The following is a 17,001-nucleotide window of genomic DNA, read 5'->3' on the forward strand; positions in this document are numbered from 1 at the left end:
GGGAGGGACAGGGGATATTTGCTAGTGCATAGAAAGGAGGAGGGCACAGTGCCCAAGGAGACCCGTTATTGCATCGCTCCCAGTATTACGACTTGCCATTAAATCCTGGGATTGCAATCTCTGTCATCCTGATTGAAGGGCTATGAAGCCATTACAGCCAGTCAGCCCTGCCCATTAGGGCTGCTACTGAGCAGAGCAAAGCACTCCATCACCTTGCACTCCCACCTTAGCCTGGGGCAAAGTATGTTGCTTTTCAGCACTCCCATTTTCTGACAGTTGCTGGAGCATGGGCCTCAAGCAGAGAACCCAAGCATCCCGTCTGGTAGCAGCAACTGCTACCTCAGAGCAAGTTCAGACCATTTAGTGTCTGTGGCAAATAACCACCTCAATGTGAAATGCAATTTCTAATGTAAATAAAATAAATATTTATGGTGCTTATCTGCCTTATCTGCAAGTGGGAGTTTGCAAACACTGAACCAGGTTTTTATCTGGCTGAGAAGTTTGTCAGCTAACCTAATTATACGTTAGGGTAGTTTAAAGACAGAAATATGTTGTGTCTGAAATACTTAGGCCTTGATCCTATGTTAGATAAGCCAGTGCTTGCTGCAACATACCTTGCACAACCAGGTAACGTGCTGCTTTTCTTCGAGAAGCCTCTGTGCTTAATCTTTTGGAGGAGGAACTTTTGGTTTCTCTAAGTCATCCAGTTGAACACATCATAGTTTTTCAAGCTGAGGGGTGAGAGATTGCAGGTGTGTGTGCTCTTGAACACAATCAAGATCTGCTTGTTCGTGTAATTGAAATAAGCACTACCTCTCTAGCATGAAGCTAGAGCCAGTGTTGGCACTACTTGAGCACGTTAGTCCTGGCAGCAGCAAAAGCAAGGTGTGGAAACTACATGTGGATTTATAGGGTACATAACGGAGAGGCTGTGTTGTCCTCCCCATCTCTGCTGCCTCTAGCCCTGGTAGACGCTGAACTGCCCTACGCCCGCAGTGAAGGTGCCCCTGCCCTCTGCTAGAGCTCCTGCAGCAGAGAAGGGTAACAAGAGCAGGGAACGCCTCTGTACAGCCAAACATGTGGCATTGCGGATGTCGGGTCCTGGTTTTTCTCCACTGATGTTTCCACTGCCCAACTTCTGCTCTTTTCCTTCCCCAAGATGTGTCAGTCCAGTCCTGGTGGCCAGTCGTCGTGCAGCAGTGAGCCGTCACCCCTTGGCAGCACCAACAACAATGACAGTGGAGTAGAAATGAACATGCACAGCGGGGGAAGTCTGGGAGATCTGACAGCGTTGGATGACAACGCTCCTATTGTGGACTCAACGGTCTCATCTGGTAATTCGACATTCAGCCTGCAGCTAAGGAAACACATGACGACGATGCAACGACTTGAACAGCTCAAGAAAGAGAAACTCAAGACAGTTAAGGATTCCTGCTCATGGGTGAGCCCAGCTCCACAAGCCAGAAACACCAAGCTGCCTCCCATCTCAGGAAACGGTAAGCTCTGGGCCTGGTCCTTGCCCTATAGGAACCTGCTAGGTCTTGACTCTTGTCTCATAACCAGGAGTCTGCCCTGGAGGAGGATCATTTCCTATTGCCTCTGAGTCAGTCCTTGCTAGATAGAGACATCAGGTAAAATGGAGAAATTAGACATGAACTCAGCCATCTGGTGTTTTTGCACAGCAGAAACCCAGATGCTCAGTGCAGCAGAGCTATGAAGAGAGACAGAGGTGTGGGTGTTTCTCCTGTTCCCAGGGTTGCCTAGGGCCCGACCACAGGTGTCCTCACTATCCAGATAGCACAATCAGAGCAGCCACAAGACTGCTCTGATTTATTCCAGCAGTAACAGTTCCCCAAGGGCTGATGTGCCTCTTGGGAGATTGCCGGAGCATAGCTGCAATCCAGCCAAGCCCTCTGTCCGTGATCTTGCTTTGACAGGTCTTGCCATTTCAAGAGCTCCAGGCTATTGCCTACAGCTTCATATGCCAGCTTTCCACTGGCTGGGGATTCCCGATACTGGCATCTTTATGATCCCTTTTGCGCTCTTCTCGCTTTGCCAAAGAGAAGTCCCAAGGTGTAGGACCTGGGTTACACTAACCTGTGTTTAGTATGTCAAAGCGTCTTGGTCTACTCTGGGAAAAGCTCTTGAATTTCAACTTCTGGGCTTTCAGCCTCCTGTCACTGAATGTTGCGCATCTGTCCCAGTGAACAGCCATGGCTGTAGCTACATGCTATCCTTATGGCATTGTTCACACCAGTGCTACTTTTTCCCTGCCAAGAGAAGCCCATACGGATGCACTCCCTTAGTGACTGAGCATTGGTGGGGTACACATTGCAAAGACTCTGCAGCAGGGACTTCTTGTCCTGTTTCCCCAACCTTCGTGCTCTTTGCGCATGGACACAGATTTGGAGATGAAGCTTTGAATTCACTGGCAGTAAATGAAATTCACTATTGTTCCTGTAAAATATTTAGGGGTGGGTTTGTGTGTCTGTATTTCAGCACCAAAAACATTACCCAATGGAGTTTCTCAGCTAACTAAATCTTTTCCTTCCCCACAACTTTCTCTCAGGCTCTATTCTAGAAAATAGCGGTGGTTCTTCTGCTACGCTGCCTAATCCAAGAATAATGGAGCTGTCTGTCAATGAGGTTACGATGCTGAACCAACTCAACGAGCGCCGTGATAGTACAACGAGCACCATCAGCTCTGCCTACACCGTCAGCCGCAGATCGTCAGGGATTTCCCCTTACTTCTCCAGCCGCCGTTCCAGTGAAGCTTCACAGCTCGGGCATCGTCCCAATAACACAAGTTCTGCTGACTCCTATGACCCGATTTCAACGGACGCCTCCCGTCGGTCAAGTGAGGCTAGCCAGTGCAGCGGGATGCCAGGTCTGCTGAACCTCACGCCAGCTCAGCACTATAGGCTGAAAGCCAAGTATGCTGCTGCCACAGGGGGCCCTCCTCCGACTCCTCTGCCGAACATGGAGAGGATGACCCTAAAGAACAGGATCTCACTTATGGATGGACCAGAGCCCACCTTGCCCTCCATTCGCCTCCCACCAGGACCTAGGCGTTGTAGTGATGGTAACGCCTATGGCTACACATCAGCCACAGCGTTTCCCCACGAGGTGCCGGGCAATTGCACAAGACGAGCAAGCGACCCAGTGAGGAGACCTGCTGGAGACCCCCAGGCCCTCCCTAAAGTTCATCGTTTTAACAGCACCAACAGCATGAACCCCTTCCATCCTCCACACCCCACAGACAGGAGGAATTTCAGCCTCCAGAACTACGCGCGCTCTGACGGGAGCCTCCCCCGGCATGTCTACTCACCCCGGCCACTGAGCATTAGTGAAAACATCGCCTTGGAAGCCATGTCCAGGGAGACAGAGGGGAACGTCGGAGATGATGATATTATGCTGCCAGACGACGTGGTACAGTACATCAATTCTCAGAGCAATGGGACAGCAGTCGAGAGCACTTCCATGGGGTACAGCAGTGAGATGCAGAGCTTCCAAGGAAGTGGGAAACTGCAGCCCCCGGCCTTACCTAGCCAGCGCAGGATGGCTGGGGCCGAGGCAAGCATGAGCCATTTGGGGCCAATGATGGCAGAGTGTCCAATGAGCTTTGATTCTCCCTCAGACATGAGTAAAAACAACATGCCCGTCCAGTGGAATGAAGTCAGCTCGGGTACAGTTGATATCATGTCCAATCAGTCAAAGCAGCAGTTTTCACAAGGGAACTTAGCTGTGGTCCAGCAGAAGCAGAACTTTGGTCAGTATCAGAATTACAACCAGCAGCAGATGCAGCTGACAGAGAACAGCATGAATGTAACACAGCAGAATTTTATGCAAAGAAATATGGGCATGGATGGGCAGAGGCTAAATTGTATGCAGCTGCGGCAACAGCTGATGAACCTCGGCCCCAGTATGAACCCTGATGTGGGCTCGCACACAGGGTATAACCAACCTCATCAGATGCTGAGCCCCAGTGCAATCAGCAGCAATCCAAATCAGATCTCTCCATCTTGTAGCAGCATGGCAGTGAAGTCTGGACCACATGTTCACCCTCAACAAATGGACATGGCAACCGACCCTTCTTTAATGGTCAGCAGCAACAGCGAGCGCACGATGCTGAGTCAGGTCATGCACGAACAGAATCAGCAGAACTATTCATCTCAGCCGACCCACCTGAACTTCCCCATGGCTCAGGAGGTGTTTCACCAGCCCATCATGACCTCAAACCAGCCGAACTTCGAGCCTCAGCAGAGCATGATGGGTCCAGCTGCGCAGGCCTACCCACCCGGCATGGTACAGCCTCGTCCACCGCCCGAGCCAAGCCCAGCCAGCAGAGCCCGAGGCGTACGCACCATGCAGCAGTTGGGCTACGCGAGAACTCCCCACCCCACGAACAACATGAGCCCAGGCCAGGAGGCAGCAGAGGCCAGTCATAAAAGAACCAGCGACATGTTGCCAGCACCGGCCCAGCAGTGTGCGGATGGCACAAGGGAAAACAATTTGATGTACTATTACGGTCAAATCCACATGTATGAACAAAACAGCAACTTCGATAATCACGTGGACTGCAGAGTCAGACAGCAGCAGTGTGCGCTGAACGGCAAGCCGGCCGCCCTGCCTTCTCCGGGAGCGAACCAGGTGTCCAGCACGGTGGACTCGCAAGGTCTTGAGCCGCCCCAGATAGATTTCGATGCCATCATGGATGATGGGGACCATTCGAGCCTGATGTCGGGCACCCTGAGCCCCAGCATCCTGCAGAACCTCTCCCAGAACTCCTCTCGCCTGACAACTCCACGAAACTCTCTGACACTGCCCGCCATACCCGCGGGAATAAGCAATATGGCAATAGGCGATATGAGCTCCATGCTAACCACGCTGGCGGAAGAGAGTAAATTTCTAAACATGATGTCATAACAGTAAAGCACAAGGGCTTAGCGCTATCCAAGGGGCTCTGTGTGAAGCAGTTTTATGAATGTGCTTTCTAAAAATAATCTGTCTCAATAGAGTAGATTTTTTTTGATAAGTATTAAATACATTAAAGGGATTCAAAGTAAAAATAAAAAAAGTCTCTGTACAGAGTTATGTAAGCTATATCCAGGCAGGTCAGCACCGCAAGGGTGCACCTCTAGTATTGTTTTTGGCTTGGTTTCTCAGAGCACTGAATGGTATCACCACCAAGCTAGGAGACTGCATGAGAGTGGTTAAAGATGAAACCCTCCCTCCCTGGCACCCTGTAAATAGCACTTCCCATCATTTTTCATTAGTTATGTTCGCAAAAATTCCATTTTCAATCCACCCCAGAAAGAAATGGGAGGATGTGGTTTTGATCAGAATAAAAGCCATACTGTGTATTCTGCTCTGATGAGAGTAGTGTTTAGTTATGTCTCCAAACAAGCCCTCTGCCAGCAGTATTGTTTTATACAGTAAATACCTTTGTACCTTGCAAAGAGCGTTGATTCCAAACGGCTTCTCAGCAAAGTGCCTTACCATGCTTTAGTGTTAAGTAGCCAAGGCCTCTCTTCCTTTAAAATCAAATATAGTGTATTGCCAGAAGCGTATATAAAATGTACATTTATAAAAACATAGTGGTGTTTCTGAGAAAACATTGGAAAGACACATTGATGAGACACATGAAAGGTGAGTGCACACTTTGATCAGATGTGTTTACAACATGGTTTATATCATGTGCAGAATGGAGCAGAGGCCTGGGAACAGCAATCACTGGGAAGAAATCCCCTGTGGCAGGAAGGCTGCAGCCTGCAAAGACTGATAGGCATGCATAACTTTGCACCCTCTGAGCAGCAGCATCGTGGTGTAGTGACTTTCTGCTGGGGCCCTGAATAACTTTTTAATGTCAGATTTCTAAAGCGAGCATTACCATATCACTGTGCAGCTTTGCAACAGGTTCGCTTTCTTTTGAGTTTTCCTTCCTAAGATGCTCACATACCAAAGTGATCATGATGAAGAGAGTTTTATGATCATTTCTGTCCTGTCTGCACTGTGGCGTAGTAGTGGGAGCTTTTTTGTCTAACAAGGGTTCGTCTGTGTAATATGCTCCATGATTAGCTTTTTTCGGGCTGGGTCCACCTGGCACTGAAGTCAATCCTAGTTGCATTATTTATTTTACTGTTGTTAGACAAAAGGGTAGGAGTAGTGGGGTGGGTGTACTTGGGGAGGAGGCCTTGCTGAGCACCTCAGTTCTCCTCATCCTGGTATCATGGCATTAAATCATTTGTGCCCCATACGTTGCGGGGCTGGGGACAAATGTGACTTCCCCCCAGGATGGACAGGTTCTCACAGTTTGGCTGTATCATGTCTGCAGGGCTTAGCTCTCTCCTGCCCATCACTCCTCTCCCCCTCATGCTGATGTGAGGGTCTCACTGGTGTCCCATCCCGTTCCTTTGCACGGGGCACGGGGGAGCTCTGTGAAGGTGCTGTCTGTTGTCCTAAAGTCCCTGCTTTCCTTTTGCACAAACTGATGTCAGGCTTGCTGTTCCCAGCATGACCTCTGACTGGCACGAGAATGCCACGTGTTATCTCCAGCCAGACTTGGCAATGTTATACCCCAGAGGCTGTGCGTAATAACGGCCGGTTGGGATAGCCCTGCTGCTGGGTGGCTCCGGTGTCCCACTTGTGCAGGGAGGTGCTACTCGGCATCCTGCCATCTGGCCCATGCTCATCCCAAATGAAAGCGTGTGCACAGGGCACCCCGGAGGGCTCTCTCGCCCCCCCTCGTCACCCCTCTTGGCCCCTGTGACATCCTAGCTGCGCGAGGACAGTAAAGCAAAGCAAGGTGTCTGGCTGTTCATTTGTGTCTCCTGTGAAAGGTGTGTTTAAAGGGATTGTTTTATAGTCCACTGTATATATTCTCCTGCAGTTACCAACCTTGCCCTTGCCTTTGCATTTATGAAAAGAGGGCAGTACATATTTTAGGACTTTGTATGTTGTCCTGGATGCTTGGAGTGCAATTGGGCATCCCTTGCATTGAGATGGATCAGGCCTTCACACGTCCTTTGACTGCTTACCTGATTTTTTCAACAGCTGTGTAGGGCAATGGTGGCTCTTGAGTCCCTCTTCACAGATATCTCATTAGAAAGAAATCGAACCCAAAAGCAAAACCAAATCTCCGATGACTTGAGATTTCTCAGACTTTCCAGTGGTGGTCTTCCTTCATTTACTGAAATAGTATTATAATAACCATTCCAGCACTGTATATATTATGTATAGAAGACATCATTACTAAAAGTACTGTAGGTGAATTGTTCTGTCAGATTTATATCTTAAGAACATTTTTAGCTGTTTTCTACATCATAAGAACGGAGGTAACATGCTGAACCTGTATATAAACCTTTTGTACATTAAAAAGTAATTTTTTTTCATAATTCCTTGTGCCTGTTGTTATTGCCTTTCATTGGGAATGGTGGTTGTCATTGATCTGTCATTGCTACATCAACACAGTCAGACTCCTGCAGAGCTTAGGAACTGCTGCTGAGGACCTGGATGGGCCTTGTGTGAAATGGTCATGCTGTGAAGAGCGTCCAGCCAATGATGAGATGAAGGTGGCAGGTACACCGAGAAATGAGGCCACTGAGTGACTGCAAGCACATCCCTGCTACCCATGTGGTGTTCGTTGGCCTCGAGCAGCAGTGAGTTTGAAGGCTGATGACATGGTGCAGGAGGTGCAGCACAGAACGGCTCAAAGGAAGTGGTGGATAAATCTGGCAAGTGGAAGATTCATGGCAAAATGGCTCTTTAGCTGTCTTGGTCGGTGGCCAAAAGGAGACAGAAGTAGGACAGAGCGGCAAAGCTGTGATGGGCCTTGACAGTGACTAGCAGCAATTTGGTGTGGCGGAAACAAATCTGCCCATTGTCTTCTTCATGGGAAACGGTGATACAGCAAGCAACAGATATGTCAGTTGTGATCCAGTTAGAGCCTGGGCCAGCCCATTGATGAGGCTGAAGCAAGAATTAGCCACTCAAGAGACTGATTTTCAACTTGGTTTCATAAAGTCAAGTGGGTTGACCTGGACACAGTTAAAGCTTTAAGGGAGGGTGAGGAAGTTGTTCATAAATGATCATTATGGGCACAGAGATGAGTTTGGAATAAAGTCAGCCATTGAGCAAAGCAGTGACACTCAGTGCAAATAAACCAACCATTCATGCAGAAGTGACCAAAGGGGTTGTCCTTGTTTTCCTCCAGGCAGGATGCCTGCTTGAGGTGATCGGTAGGATCAGGTAAGTTTGGGACAAATCCTCACCCAGTCTTCGGGGTTCCCTCATAGTCAGTGGCAAGCAACTGGCATATCCTGAGACAGAATTAGTCTTGCCTATTTTAGACACGCTAGGATCTGGGTAGATCATCCTGTAGACAGTGTCTGTTACCCTCCTCACTGATTACAGGGAGACCCTATGCAGCCAGCTCCAACTGGGTATCTTCTCCAGCAAGGTGAAATGAATCCTGTGCTCCTGTGAAACTCTTGCAGTGATCTGGTCGCCCTCAGCACAGTCTGAGGCTGAGCTGGTGGACAAGATGTTGATTAATGTGTTAATGATCCTGTTAGTCTGCAAATCCATTGGATAAATATCACACCCTTCTGTACTGTCCAAGAACTACAGAAATCCCATTTAAAAATGAAGTGATATTATTAAAAGGAAATTGTTCAGAGCTCTTCTATTGACTAAAGGCTTTGGAGCCTCAGATCAGCTCCTACTGCTTTTCTACTTCAAACGCTTAAAGTGGGTTTCTAATCTAGATCAAATGCTGCTTCTAGCTGGTATTTCACTTCAGAGTTTGATCAGGGCACACCTCTGCCTGTGTAAGAACACTTCTAGTTCTTAAACTGCGCTAGCATTTCCTAGGAGCCTATGAGGTCAGGTACCAGCATGCGCATTTTTACTGCTCAACCATCCTGGAATAAACAGATCAAAAGGCTCATTTCTTCTATCCATAAGCAGGTAATAACCCTTTTGCAAAAAATGTTGCTTGTAAGCCAAAACTTTGGAGTTAAGATAATTGTGGCAGCTTCATAATATTCAGTTAACCCTCTTTTTAATCAGCTATCAAGCCTATGCAAATAAATGATCCTAACAGGGCTGATTCTGACTCTCTTTGGTGAGTGTTACCTCGCTCTACTCTGAAAACAGTGGGAGCATAGGAGGAGTAAGATCCCACTGTGGGCAAGACCATCACAGCTCTTTGAAATTGCACTAGTATTTAAGGTTTTCCTGGAGGGGAGAAAAAACCCGTAAAAGCTACTGTTGCTGGATCTTATTGCACTTACTGAGTACAGAGTCATTCCAATGGCTCTTTATTGCAGTGGTCTCAGTAGGGATGACATAGGGGCTCTTGTTCTTTACGAGCTGTTGGATCTACTTGGAAGAGCATACGTGTTGTAAATAAATGGTGTGTTTTATATTATTGGAAGGACAATTTATGACCAACCGAGGCCTCTTGCAGACAGCTATTTAACTTGTAAGTAAAATGACCTAACACTTAAGAAATTTAGAAGCTACAAAACAACCTATGTTGTGGCCAGTATGGTTATTTCTCCCCCATGATTTATGCTCCATGTAAAACTTGAAATAGCTTTTTTAAATATGTTTGCTCTAAAAATAAAATTTTTTTAAAAAAACAAAGTGATGTTTTCACACATGCTGAAGGTTTGTGACTACTGTAGCTTCCTCCAATCACACTAGTATCTGTGATTCATTACACAGATCTCTTCCCCTCCCTACTTCCATTTTCCCCGTACTAGCTTGTCAGACAGATATATCGGGGGGCACGGTGCCCTGCCTCCTGTTAACTTTCAAAGAGCTGCTGCACTCAACTACAGTGCACTTGCTGCAAACATCTCCCTAATTATCAATGGTTTACTGAAAAGCAGAGTCTGTGATCATGGTTCCTAAGGGCCCGGAGGATGTGTCTGTCCATCAGCGGTGCCATTGTGCAGTCCCTGAGCTCTGCTTGGTGGCCAGCCTGCAGGATGCCCATGCATGCCCATGGCAACATACCTGGGAAGGCAACTCCTGCATCAGGAAAGACACGAGGACCTCAGCATGCAGGGGGGCTCCAGCTCCACTGCCGTGGGGAGCCACAACCTGCTGGGTGCTGGGGACAGGTCTGGGGAAGTATCACTGCTCGCTCTTGCGCTCTTTTGTAGGTGCTCCCACTCCTGTCCCCTGTGGACCTGGCATGGGGGGGGGCCACATAAATCTTTGGTCTACCTTGCTCTGGCTAGTTTTAACTCTTACTAAGTTCAGCCTAGGCTGGTCTCCATAGAGAAAGGATCTTTAAGGAGGGACTCAATGAAGAAGCTTGGTCTGATGCTCTGAATATCTTCTGAAGGAGTCTCTCCTCTCTTTTCTCTCTTTCTCCACCGACTGTATAGTAAGCCTACAGCTAAAGGCAGCCTTTGCAAATACCTCTCTCCCCTGTCACCATGCCTTTTCTGTTCCTCTTCAGGAAAGAGCCCGTACAAACATCCTCTCTGCCAGCATCTGACGGCCAGACAGATGCATTTTACAGCTCTGGAGCGTGAGGAACAGCTTTCCTGACACCTGCAGAGGGAATCATACAAAAGAAGAGCACATATTTCGGAGCTGGATGTTGGCCAAAGCACCGAGGTTTGTGCTGCAGTGTGGTGACAGTGGTTAAAATAGATCAAATGAAATGGGGAGAGCAGCAGGGAAGGAAGCAAAACTCACGTCAAAGCTGTGCTAGTTTTCTTCATGGCTTTGTGTCTCCCAGCCCTGTCAACTCTCGCATGGTTTCAGGGGCCTTGATGAGTTACTGGCCATGAAGAAAGTACTCTCAAACAAGGTACCTGGCTGCCTGCAGTCACCCAGCTAAGTGGTGTCTGAGCAAGGTGTCTCAATTAACTGAAAAGAAGTGATGTGTTAATTTTTTCTTTTTTTTTTTTTTTCTGGAGCAAAATGTCTTGATGCAAATCGTTTAACCTCAGTGTCACTCATCAATAACGATGATAAGTGAAATTCGATAGCATTACATGAAATGCACAAAGGATTAACCGTCGCTCCAGGCACACCGAAAGCGGGTGGTATTACTGTATCTGAGAGATCTCGGGGAGGGGCAAGGAAACAGGTTTCGCTACGCAGTCCAGGAGGCTGCAGCCGTGCAGTACCAGCACTGATTCGGGGGAGTGCTCCAAAGGATGAGCCTAATTGCTTCCTGCAGGCCAGTGAATTTCCCTAGTTAGCAGCCATGCAAGAATGGAACAGGTCTCACCTTGCTCAAGAAGCTCTCAGGAAATGATCGCTTGTCTTAGCAACGTCTAGGGATTTGTCATTGAAAATGAAAAATGTTTTCAGGGAAAAAAACCTGGGGCTGGGCCAGGTGAGCCTTTCTACTTAATTGAAAAAAAAAAAAAGAAAAAAAAAAGAAAGAAACAGATCCCAGCATTTCCATGACTAACTGGAACTAAGTGGAAGCATTTTGAACAGATCAGCAGTGGTCTAGGTGTTGAAAGCACCAATGAGACCAAGTAGTTGGGGAGGCTTTTCTTAGAGGCGTGAGCCAAATTTGTGGCCACTGAATGCTTCCAAAGACCTGGTCTGTAATTAACCAAGTTAGAGGGGAAATTTAAAATCTGATCCCACTCAGAAACCCTTCCCAAAATTGAGCAAATACCAACAGTGTTCTGATGCATTAATGAGCCTAAAGCCCTCCAAATCTAAACCTTAGATTTAGGACAGCATGGGGCTGAGATGTGATTTTAACTAAGTAGTCTTGTAAAAATGACATCAAAAGGATTTACAGCTAAAATATTATCAGTACATTTTTTTTCATTAACGTTTTATCTGTCTGTCATTTACTTTTTTTTTTTTTAATTAGCATGCAGAGAACGGGGATGGCTTCATCAGGGGTGAATCAGTACAAGAAAAAGTCAGGTCCCCAAGGGGCCCACAAAAAGCTGTTTCCCACCCCTGCTCTTTCCTGTGAAGTTCTTCCACACTTGAGAAGTTGGAAAGGATTAGATCTCACAAAAGATGAAGGTGTAAAATAAATTCGGGGGCTAAAGGCCTTTTAGGTTGGCATCATCCCTCCTTATAACAGGAAAAACCACATTGCTACTGTTGTTTAAAATTAATCTGGCTAACATATCAAGTATTGTACTCCAGTGCGATTAGATTAGCTAAAGTGATTAGATTAGTTAAGTAAGACTTCTTTCCCAGCCCTCATTTCAGTGCTGACATGAGACACCTTGGATGAAGCACTGGTCCCCCAGATGTTTCAGCAGTTCAGCAAGGCTCAGAAGTGGTTCCCTTGGGAATACAACTGGTGAACAAATAAGGTCTTTTCTCCCCTCAGGATAAAAATCCATAGGCAGAGAGGAGGAGATGTATTTATTTTAAGATATTTCGGTCACCGTTACTGCTATTACAAAGGACTGTTTTCTGTTTGTTTAAATAAAAACAGCAGCAGAACCATCAGTAGCACTGTAATTATAAACTTGGTCTTGTGTATATGCATCAGTGCTCTCTGTTGGATTGAATGAAAAACCCTCTCAAATGAGAAAAAGACCAAAAAAAAAAAAAAAACAAAAACCCTCAAACTAGCCCAGCCAAGTGTCAGTGCAAAGGCTGAAGAGGATTCTCCTCTAGCATAAGTAGCTTGAGTGGGACACATCATAACTTTTCTCATTGGTTGTATTACCACAGGACCATCTTGTGACATGCAGAGACCCTGGCCGAGTGCTTTGGCTCGGGAATGAAAAGGGGTGAGGAATGAAAAAAGAGCTGAACTGTGGAAAGACCGTATTTTAGTAGTGTTACACAGGAGGAATGTGAGAGTTTCTTTCTCCCTTTTTCGCTTGTCAGCAAAACTGTGCCCACTCCAGGGACTTCGTCACCGCACTGTGTCAGCTGGGAGCATTTCTTACCTCTTGCCCATACAGTTACGCCAGAAAAGGTCTCGAGGCTGATCTGTGTGTTTGCGCTGGCGGTGCTGTGGTTTGTTTTTTCTTAAAACACTGAATTTTGAGCCCACCATTTTTCACACAGCTAAAGAAAGCACCAAGAGTCAGCACTCATGGGCAAAACTAGCCAGTAGGTTGAGATCTTGGCCAAGAAACATCTCTCTGACCTCAGGAAAGGGTTTGGGCTAGTCCTGTCCTTTGGGGATTTTTACAGGCAGCAGATGAGCGCAGCAGTTTATCCGTGAGTCAGTCTGGCATTTGACCAAAGCTTGGCCAGGGGTAAAGGAGCCAAAATGCTCCCCTAGACAAGTGGCAGAGCTGGTGGAAGTGTGGAGATGCTTACCCGGCGTTGCCAGAGGACAGCAAAACCCCACACTCCTGGGGCTCTGGAGTATTTTCTGTGGGCAGAGGCCATGCCACTTTGTAAAACACGCTCACTCTCGCCTAGCACTGCTCCTCATGGCATGAGAGTGAGGGGCATGGCAGGGAGGTCACTGCAGATATTCATAATCCCAGCCACCAGGCAGGAGTGAGGCTGCTCGTTTTTGGTGATTGATGAAAGTTGTGGTCAAAATGGTCAAAACAACAAGAATGCCCTGGTCTCTTTTGAAAATGCCTATTTTCAAACTGTCTGTTTGCTCTTACATGGTGTCTAAGCTAGATTTTTGTCTCATAGTGCAACCTGATTGAAGAGTTTGGTTTTTTTTTTTTTTTTTTTTTTTTTTTTTAAGCCTTCCTACTATATTGGGGGGGGGGGGGGGGGGAAGGCTGGTCAAATTGCATATAGCATCGCTGTGCTTTCAGCTGCTAAGGAAAAAGCCTTTGTCCAAGCTTGTCAACCAGCAATGAAAATACCCCAAACCAACCCAGGTTAGGTTCAAGGCCCAGACACCACCAGAGATGCCTTCAGTGGAGAAGTCAGAGCTTCTCGTCTGCACCAGCTGAGATAATGCAGCTCTATAGCTCTCAATGTGAAATTTCTGCGAATGCCTATGCGGCATCTACTGAGAAATGTCTTCGTTTTTTACTGGAAGTCATATCGGGAGGGAGGATCATGGGCATCACACAAACTGTGGACTTAGAAACAGGAGTAGGCCTGTGCTTAGTGTCCCAGAAATGACAAGCTGCATCACCCAGGTAGGATGGACGACTCACAGACCCCTCAGACGTACAGCACAGCATGTGGCGACAGGCTCCGGCCACCTGGCAGCCTTTGCAGCATGCTCAAGGTCACGTACAACGAAGGACAGCTCGAGCTGTGCTTTGTGTGTTGGGAAGCAGGAGACGGAGCGAGTCAGGGCATAACCCTTCATGTGGGACATCTGAAAGACCATATGAAAATGTTAGAGGCACAATGAATCTTTGGACAGGGCTGTCTGGCAGCTGGTTTCTGTTTTGTAGTGCACAGGATGGGACGACGCTGGTAGCAGTGATGCTTCAACCAAGAGGAGAATATCACATTTAAAAAGTTTATTTTAATGAAGTCACAATAAGGCCTCCAGCTGGAAAGGTTATTTATTAACCTCTTATTTACAAATTGAGCCCTGATTTGAAAATTAAGGCATTGTAATTTAATATTAACCCACATGTCAGAAAATAATGAGACAAACTACAGGGAAAATTGCATTCCATATTGCAAAAGACCCATTTTATTTATAATGACCAGGATTACAAGTCATGCCAACATTGATGGATCATACTTTAAAAATCCTGATAGCTCATTCATTTCTATAATTATATTTATTACAAATTAAATAAGTTGCGGACACCCTTGATATACAAAGAGACAAAATTAATTTGTGAATCAGTATTAATCTGTCATCAAACTAAATGAACTCTCTTTCTGGCAGCCTCCTGAATGTAATGTACTGTACCAGGCTTAAGGCGATACTTGGGACATGAAAGCAATGGAAGAGCAAGTCCAAGCTATTGAAAGAACATCTCTTCATTTGGACATAAGTTATTTCTCAGTGTGGCATTTAAAATAAAGTGTTGAGACTGAAATAGAAAAAGTTCTTGGATGACTTCTGGAAATTGGAAAGAACTGTAACATGTCCACGAGCCATGGTGCAAGGGCCCTGTAGCCAGGTCCCTCAACGCTGTCGATCAGTAGAAGTCCATGGACCTCAGCCTCAACTCGACCATACAGCCTGTCCTGTCCCTCAGCCAGCAAATGACAACCAGCAGCTGTGGTTGCAGCCCGCTCTCACCCAGGCCAGTAGGAAAATATGCTGGGCATCTTTTTAGCACTTTCCCTGTGATCTCCATATCTAGATCACTCAGCGGAAGCTGAAAAAGCATGTTTATTACTGCAGTCCTTCCCAGGAAAACGCAGGTCCCACGTCCTTGTAGCAAAGCCCTGCTTTGAGCTGTGGCAGCAGTGTGACGCCACCTGCACATGGAGGCTGCCCGAGCCGTGCCGGAGCAACGCTCGTGGCCGTTTGCCAAGGGGGGGAAGCAGCAGCGGCTGCTCCGATATTCCTGGATGAGATGCTACCCCTAATGCTCAACAACTGCCACTCCACTTAGCCCAAACGTATGCCCATCTGCTCTGAGTTTCATGCCTGTAGGCAAGGAGTCCTGCCAGCTTCAGGAGGACTCAGGCTTTAGCTACATGAAAATTTGGCGAGGAAAAAAGACAAGACATAGAGAAAGTGTAGCAGTGAGGGTGTCTAGCTGCGCATTAGCCTCCGTCGCCTTGCCACCAGCAGGCGCCTTCCCACCCCAGCATGACTGCTCCCAAACTTTGTCCTTATCACAAGGGAAAGGTACGGAGGACCGCTGTGGCGTGGGGCTTGCCAGGCTGGTCCAGCTTCACCGGAGCCGGCCGAAAGCAGGCACAGAAGTCCTGAGACGCTGGTGGGCCAGGCAGGGCGAGCTGCCAGCAACGCTGCCTGAGGGCTCTCCGCCGCCTCATTAATCGCACAAGCAGCGGCAGACAGAGGCGGGCGGGCGGCCGGCGGGGGCGCGGAGAGCCCCGCCAGCCTCTGCTGGGGCTGCGAGAGCTGCGGACCCAGCACGGGCAAAACGAGGGGGCTCCACAAAGATCAGTCATTTTGCAAATTCAGAAGCCTGTGAGCATTTCTTTTAAGTACCTCATGTTTCAGGCTTCCTGATTTTAGCTGCCCCTCGAAGATGCCACGGCTGCGAGGTGTCCCTGGAGCGGTGCCACGCACCCGGTGCCGGGAGGAGCCAGCAGAGCAGTGAGCTGGGAGCGTCCGGCTTTTCACGGCCGCTGCCGGCCACCCCGGGATGCCTGGAGCCAGCACCAGCGCTGCCGCTCCGACGTTCCAGTTGTTCCTCTTCTTAACCAAGCACGGCTCATCTCAGGCAGCAGAAATGCTTGCCCGACTCTTTGGGGAGCAGGAAGACAGCCGAGTGTTTACATTCTTTTGATTTTTTTTAATTTTTCCACTAGCTTTTCTTACTTTCTCTCCGACTTTTTTTTTTTTTTTTTTTTTGGTCAGGGAGGTGCAAAAACTCATCATCTCCGAGGCAAATTTTTGACTCCAGGGCATTGGCCCACATTCAAAATTAGCCAAAACACATGGAACTACCCTGCCATACTCTGCTGAGCTCTCCATGTCATTTAACAGCTAGGATCAGCTAATAAAGTGCAATATGTAGAAACGTCATTTAGAGTTACCTACCCGTAACTAAATAACTTTGTAATGAATGAAAGGCCATTTTGAGCTGATGCCTTAAAGACTAACTTCATCTCCATAAAGAAAGAAATATGACTCTTACAGAGACAGCCTGCACGCGGCATTAACAAACCCTCTTTGTGTTTCTGTAGGAAAGACTGACACCAAGTGAGTTTGGTGCTTGAATCATCTTCACCTTATTTTGCTTTAATACTGATGACTGCACCTCAGATTGTTCCCATAGCTTTAGGTCTGACTGCAGGGAGCCAGTGTCATTTGCCTATGAAACAGAGCGTTGGAAAGGTTTTTTGAGCTGAAAATTTTGGCCAAGGGTAATTTCAGTTACTGAAGAAGAATAGTACCTGGTTTAGTACATATAGCAATAAGTGAGCCCAACCATTCATAAAGGA

General features: G+C 47.4%; 1 protein-coding gene across 7 annotated transcripts in view; it reads left to right on the forward strand.

Annotated features, from left to right (window-relative positions):
* GLI2 (GLI family zinc finger 2) overlaps positions 1–7,394 on the forward strand; it is a 205,656-nt gene extending 198,262 nt beyond the window's left edge. For all 7 annotated transcript variants that reach the window (XM_067299278.1, XM_067299283.1, XM_067299282.1 and 4 more), the window contains 2 exons: positions 1,160–1,496; positions 2,570–7,394. In XM_067299278.1, coding sequence (XP_067155379.1) covers positions 1,160–1,496; positions 2,570–4,926 — 2,694 coding nt within the window. In that variant the 3' untranslated portion in view covers positions 4,927–7,394. The remainder of the gene's footprint in view (positions 1–1,159; positions 1,497–2,569) is intronic.
* Positions 7,395–17,001: the final 9,607 nt, after the last annotated feature.

The sequence above is a fragment of the Apteryx mantelli genome, chromosome 6 (assembly GCF_036417845.1).
Source record: "Apteryx mantelli isolate bAptMan1 chromosome 6, bAptMan1.hap1, whole genome shotgun sequence".
NCBI classification, from domain to species: domain Eukaryota; kingdom Metazoa; phylum Chordata; class Aves; order Apterygiformes; family Apterygidae; genus Apteryx; species Apteryx mantelli.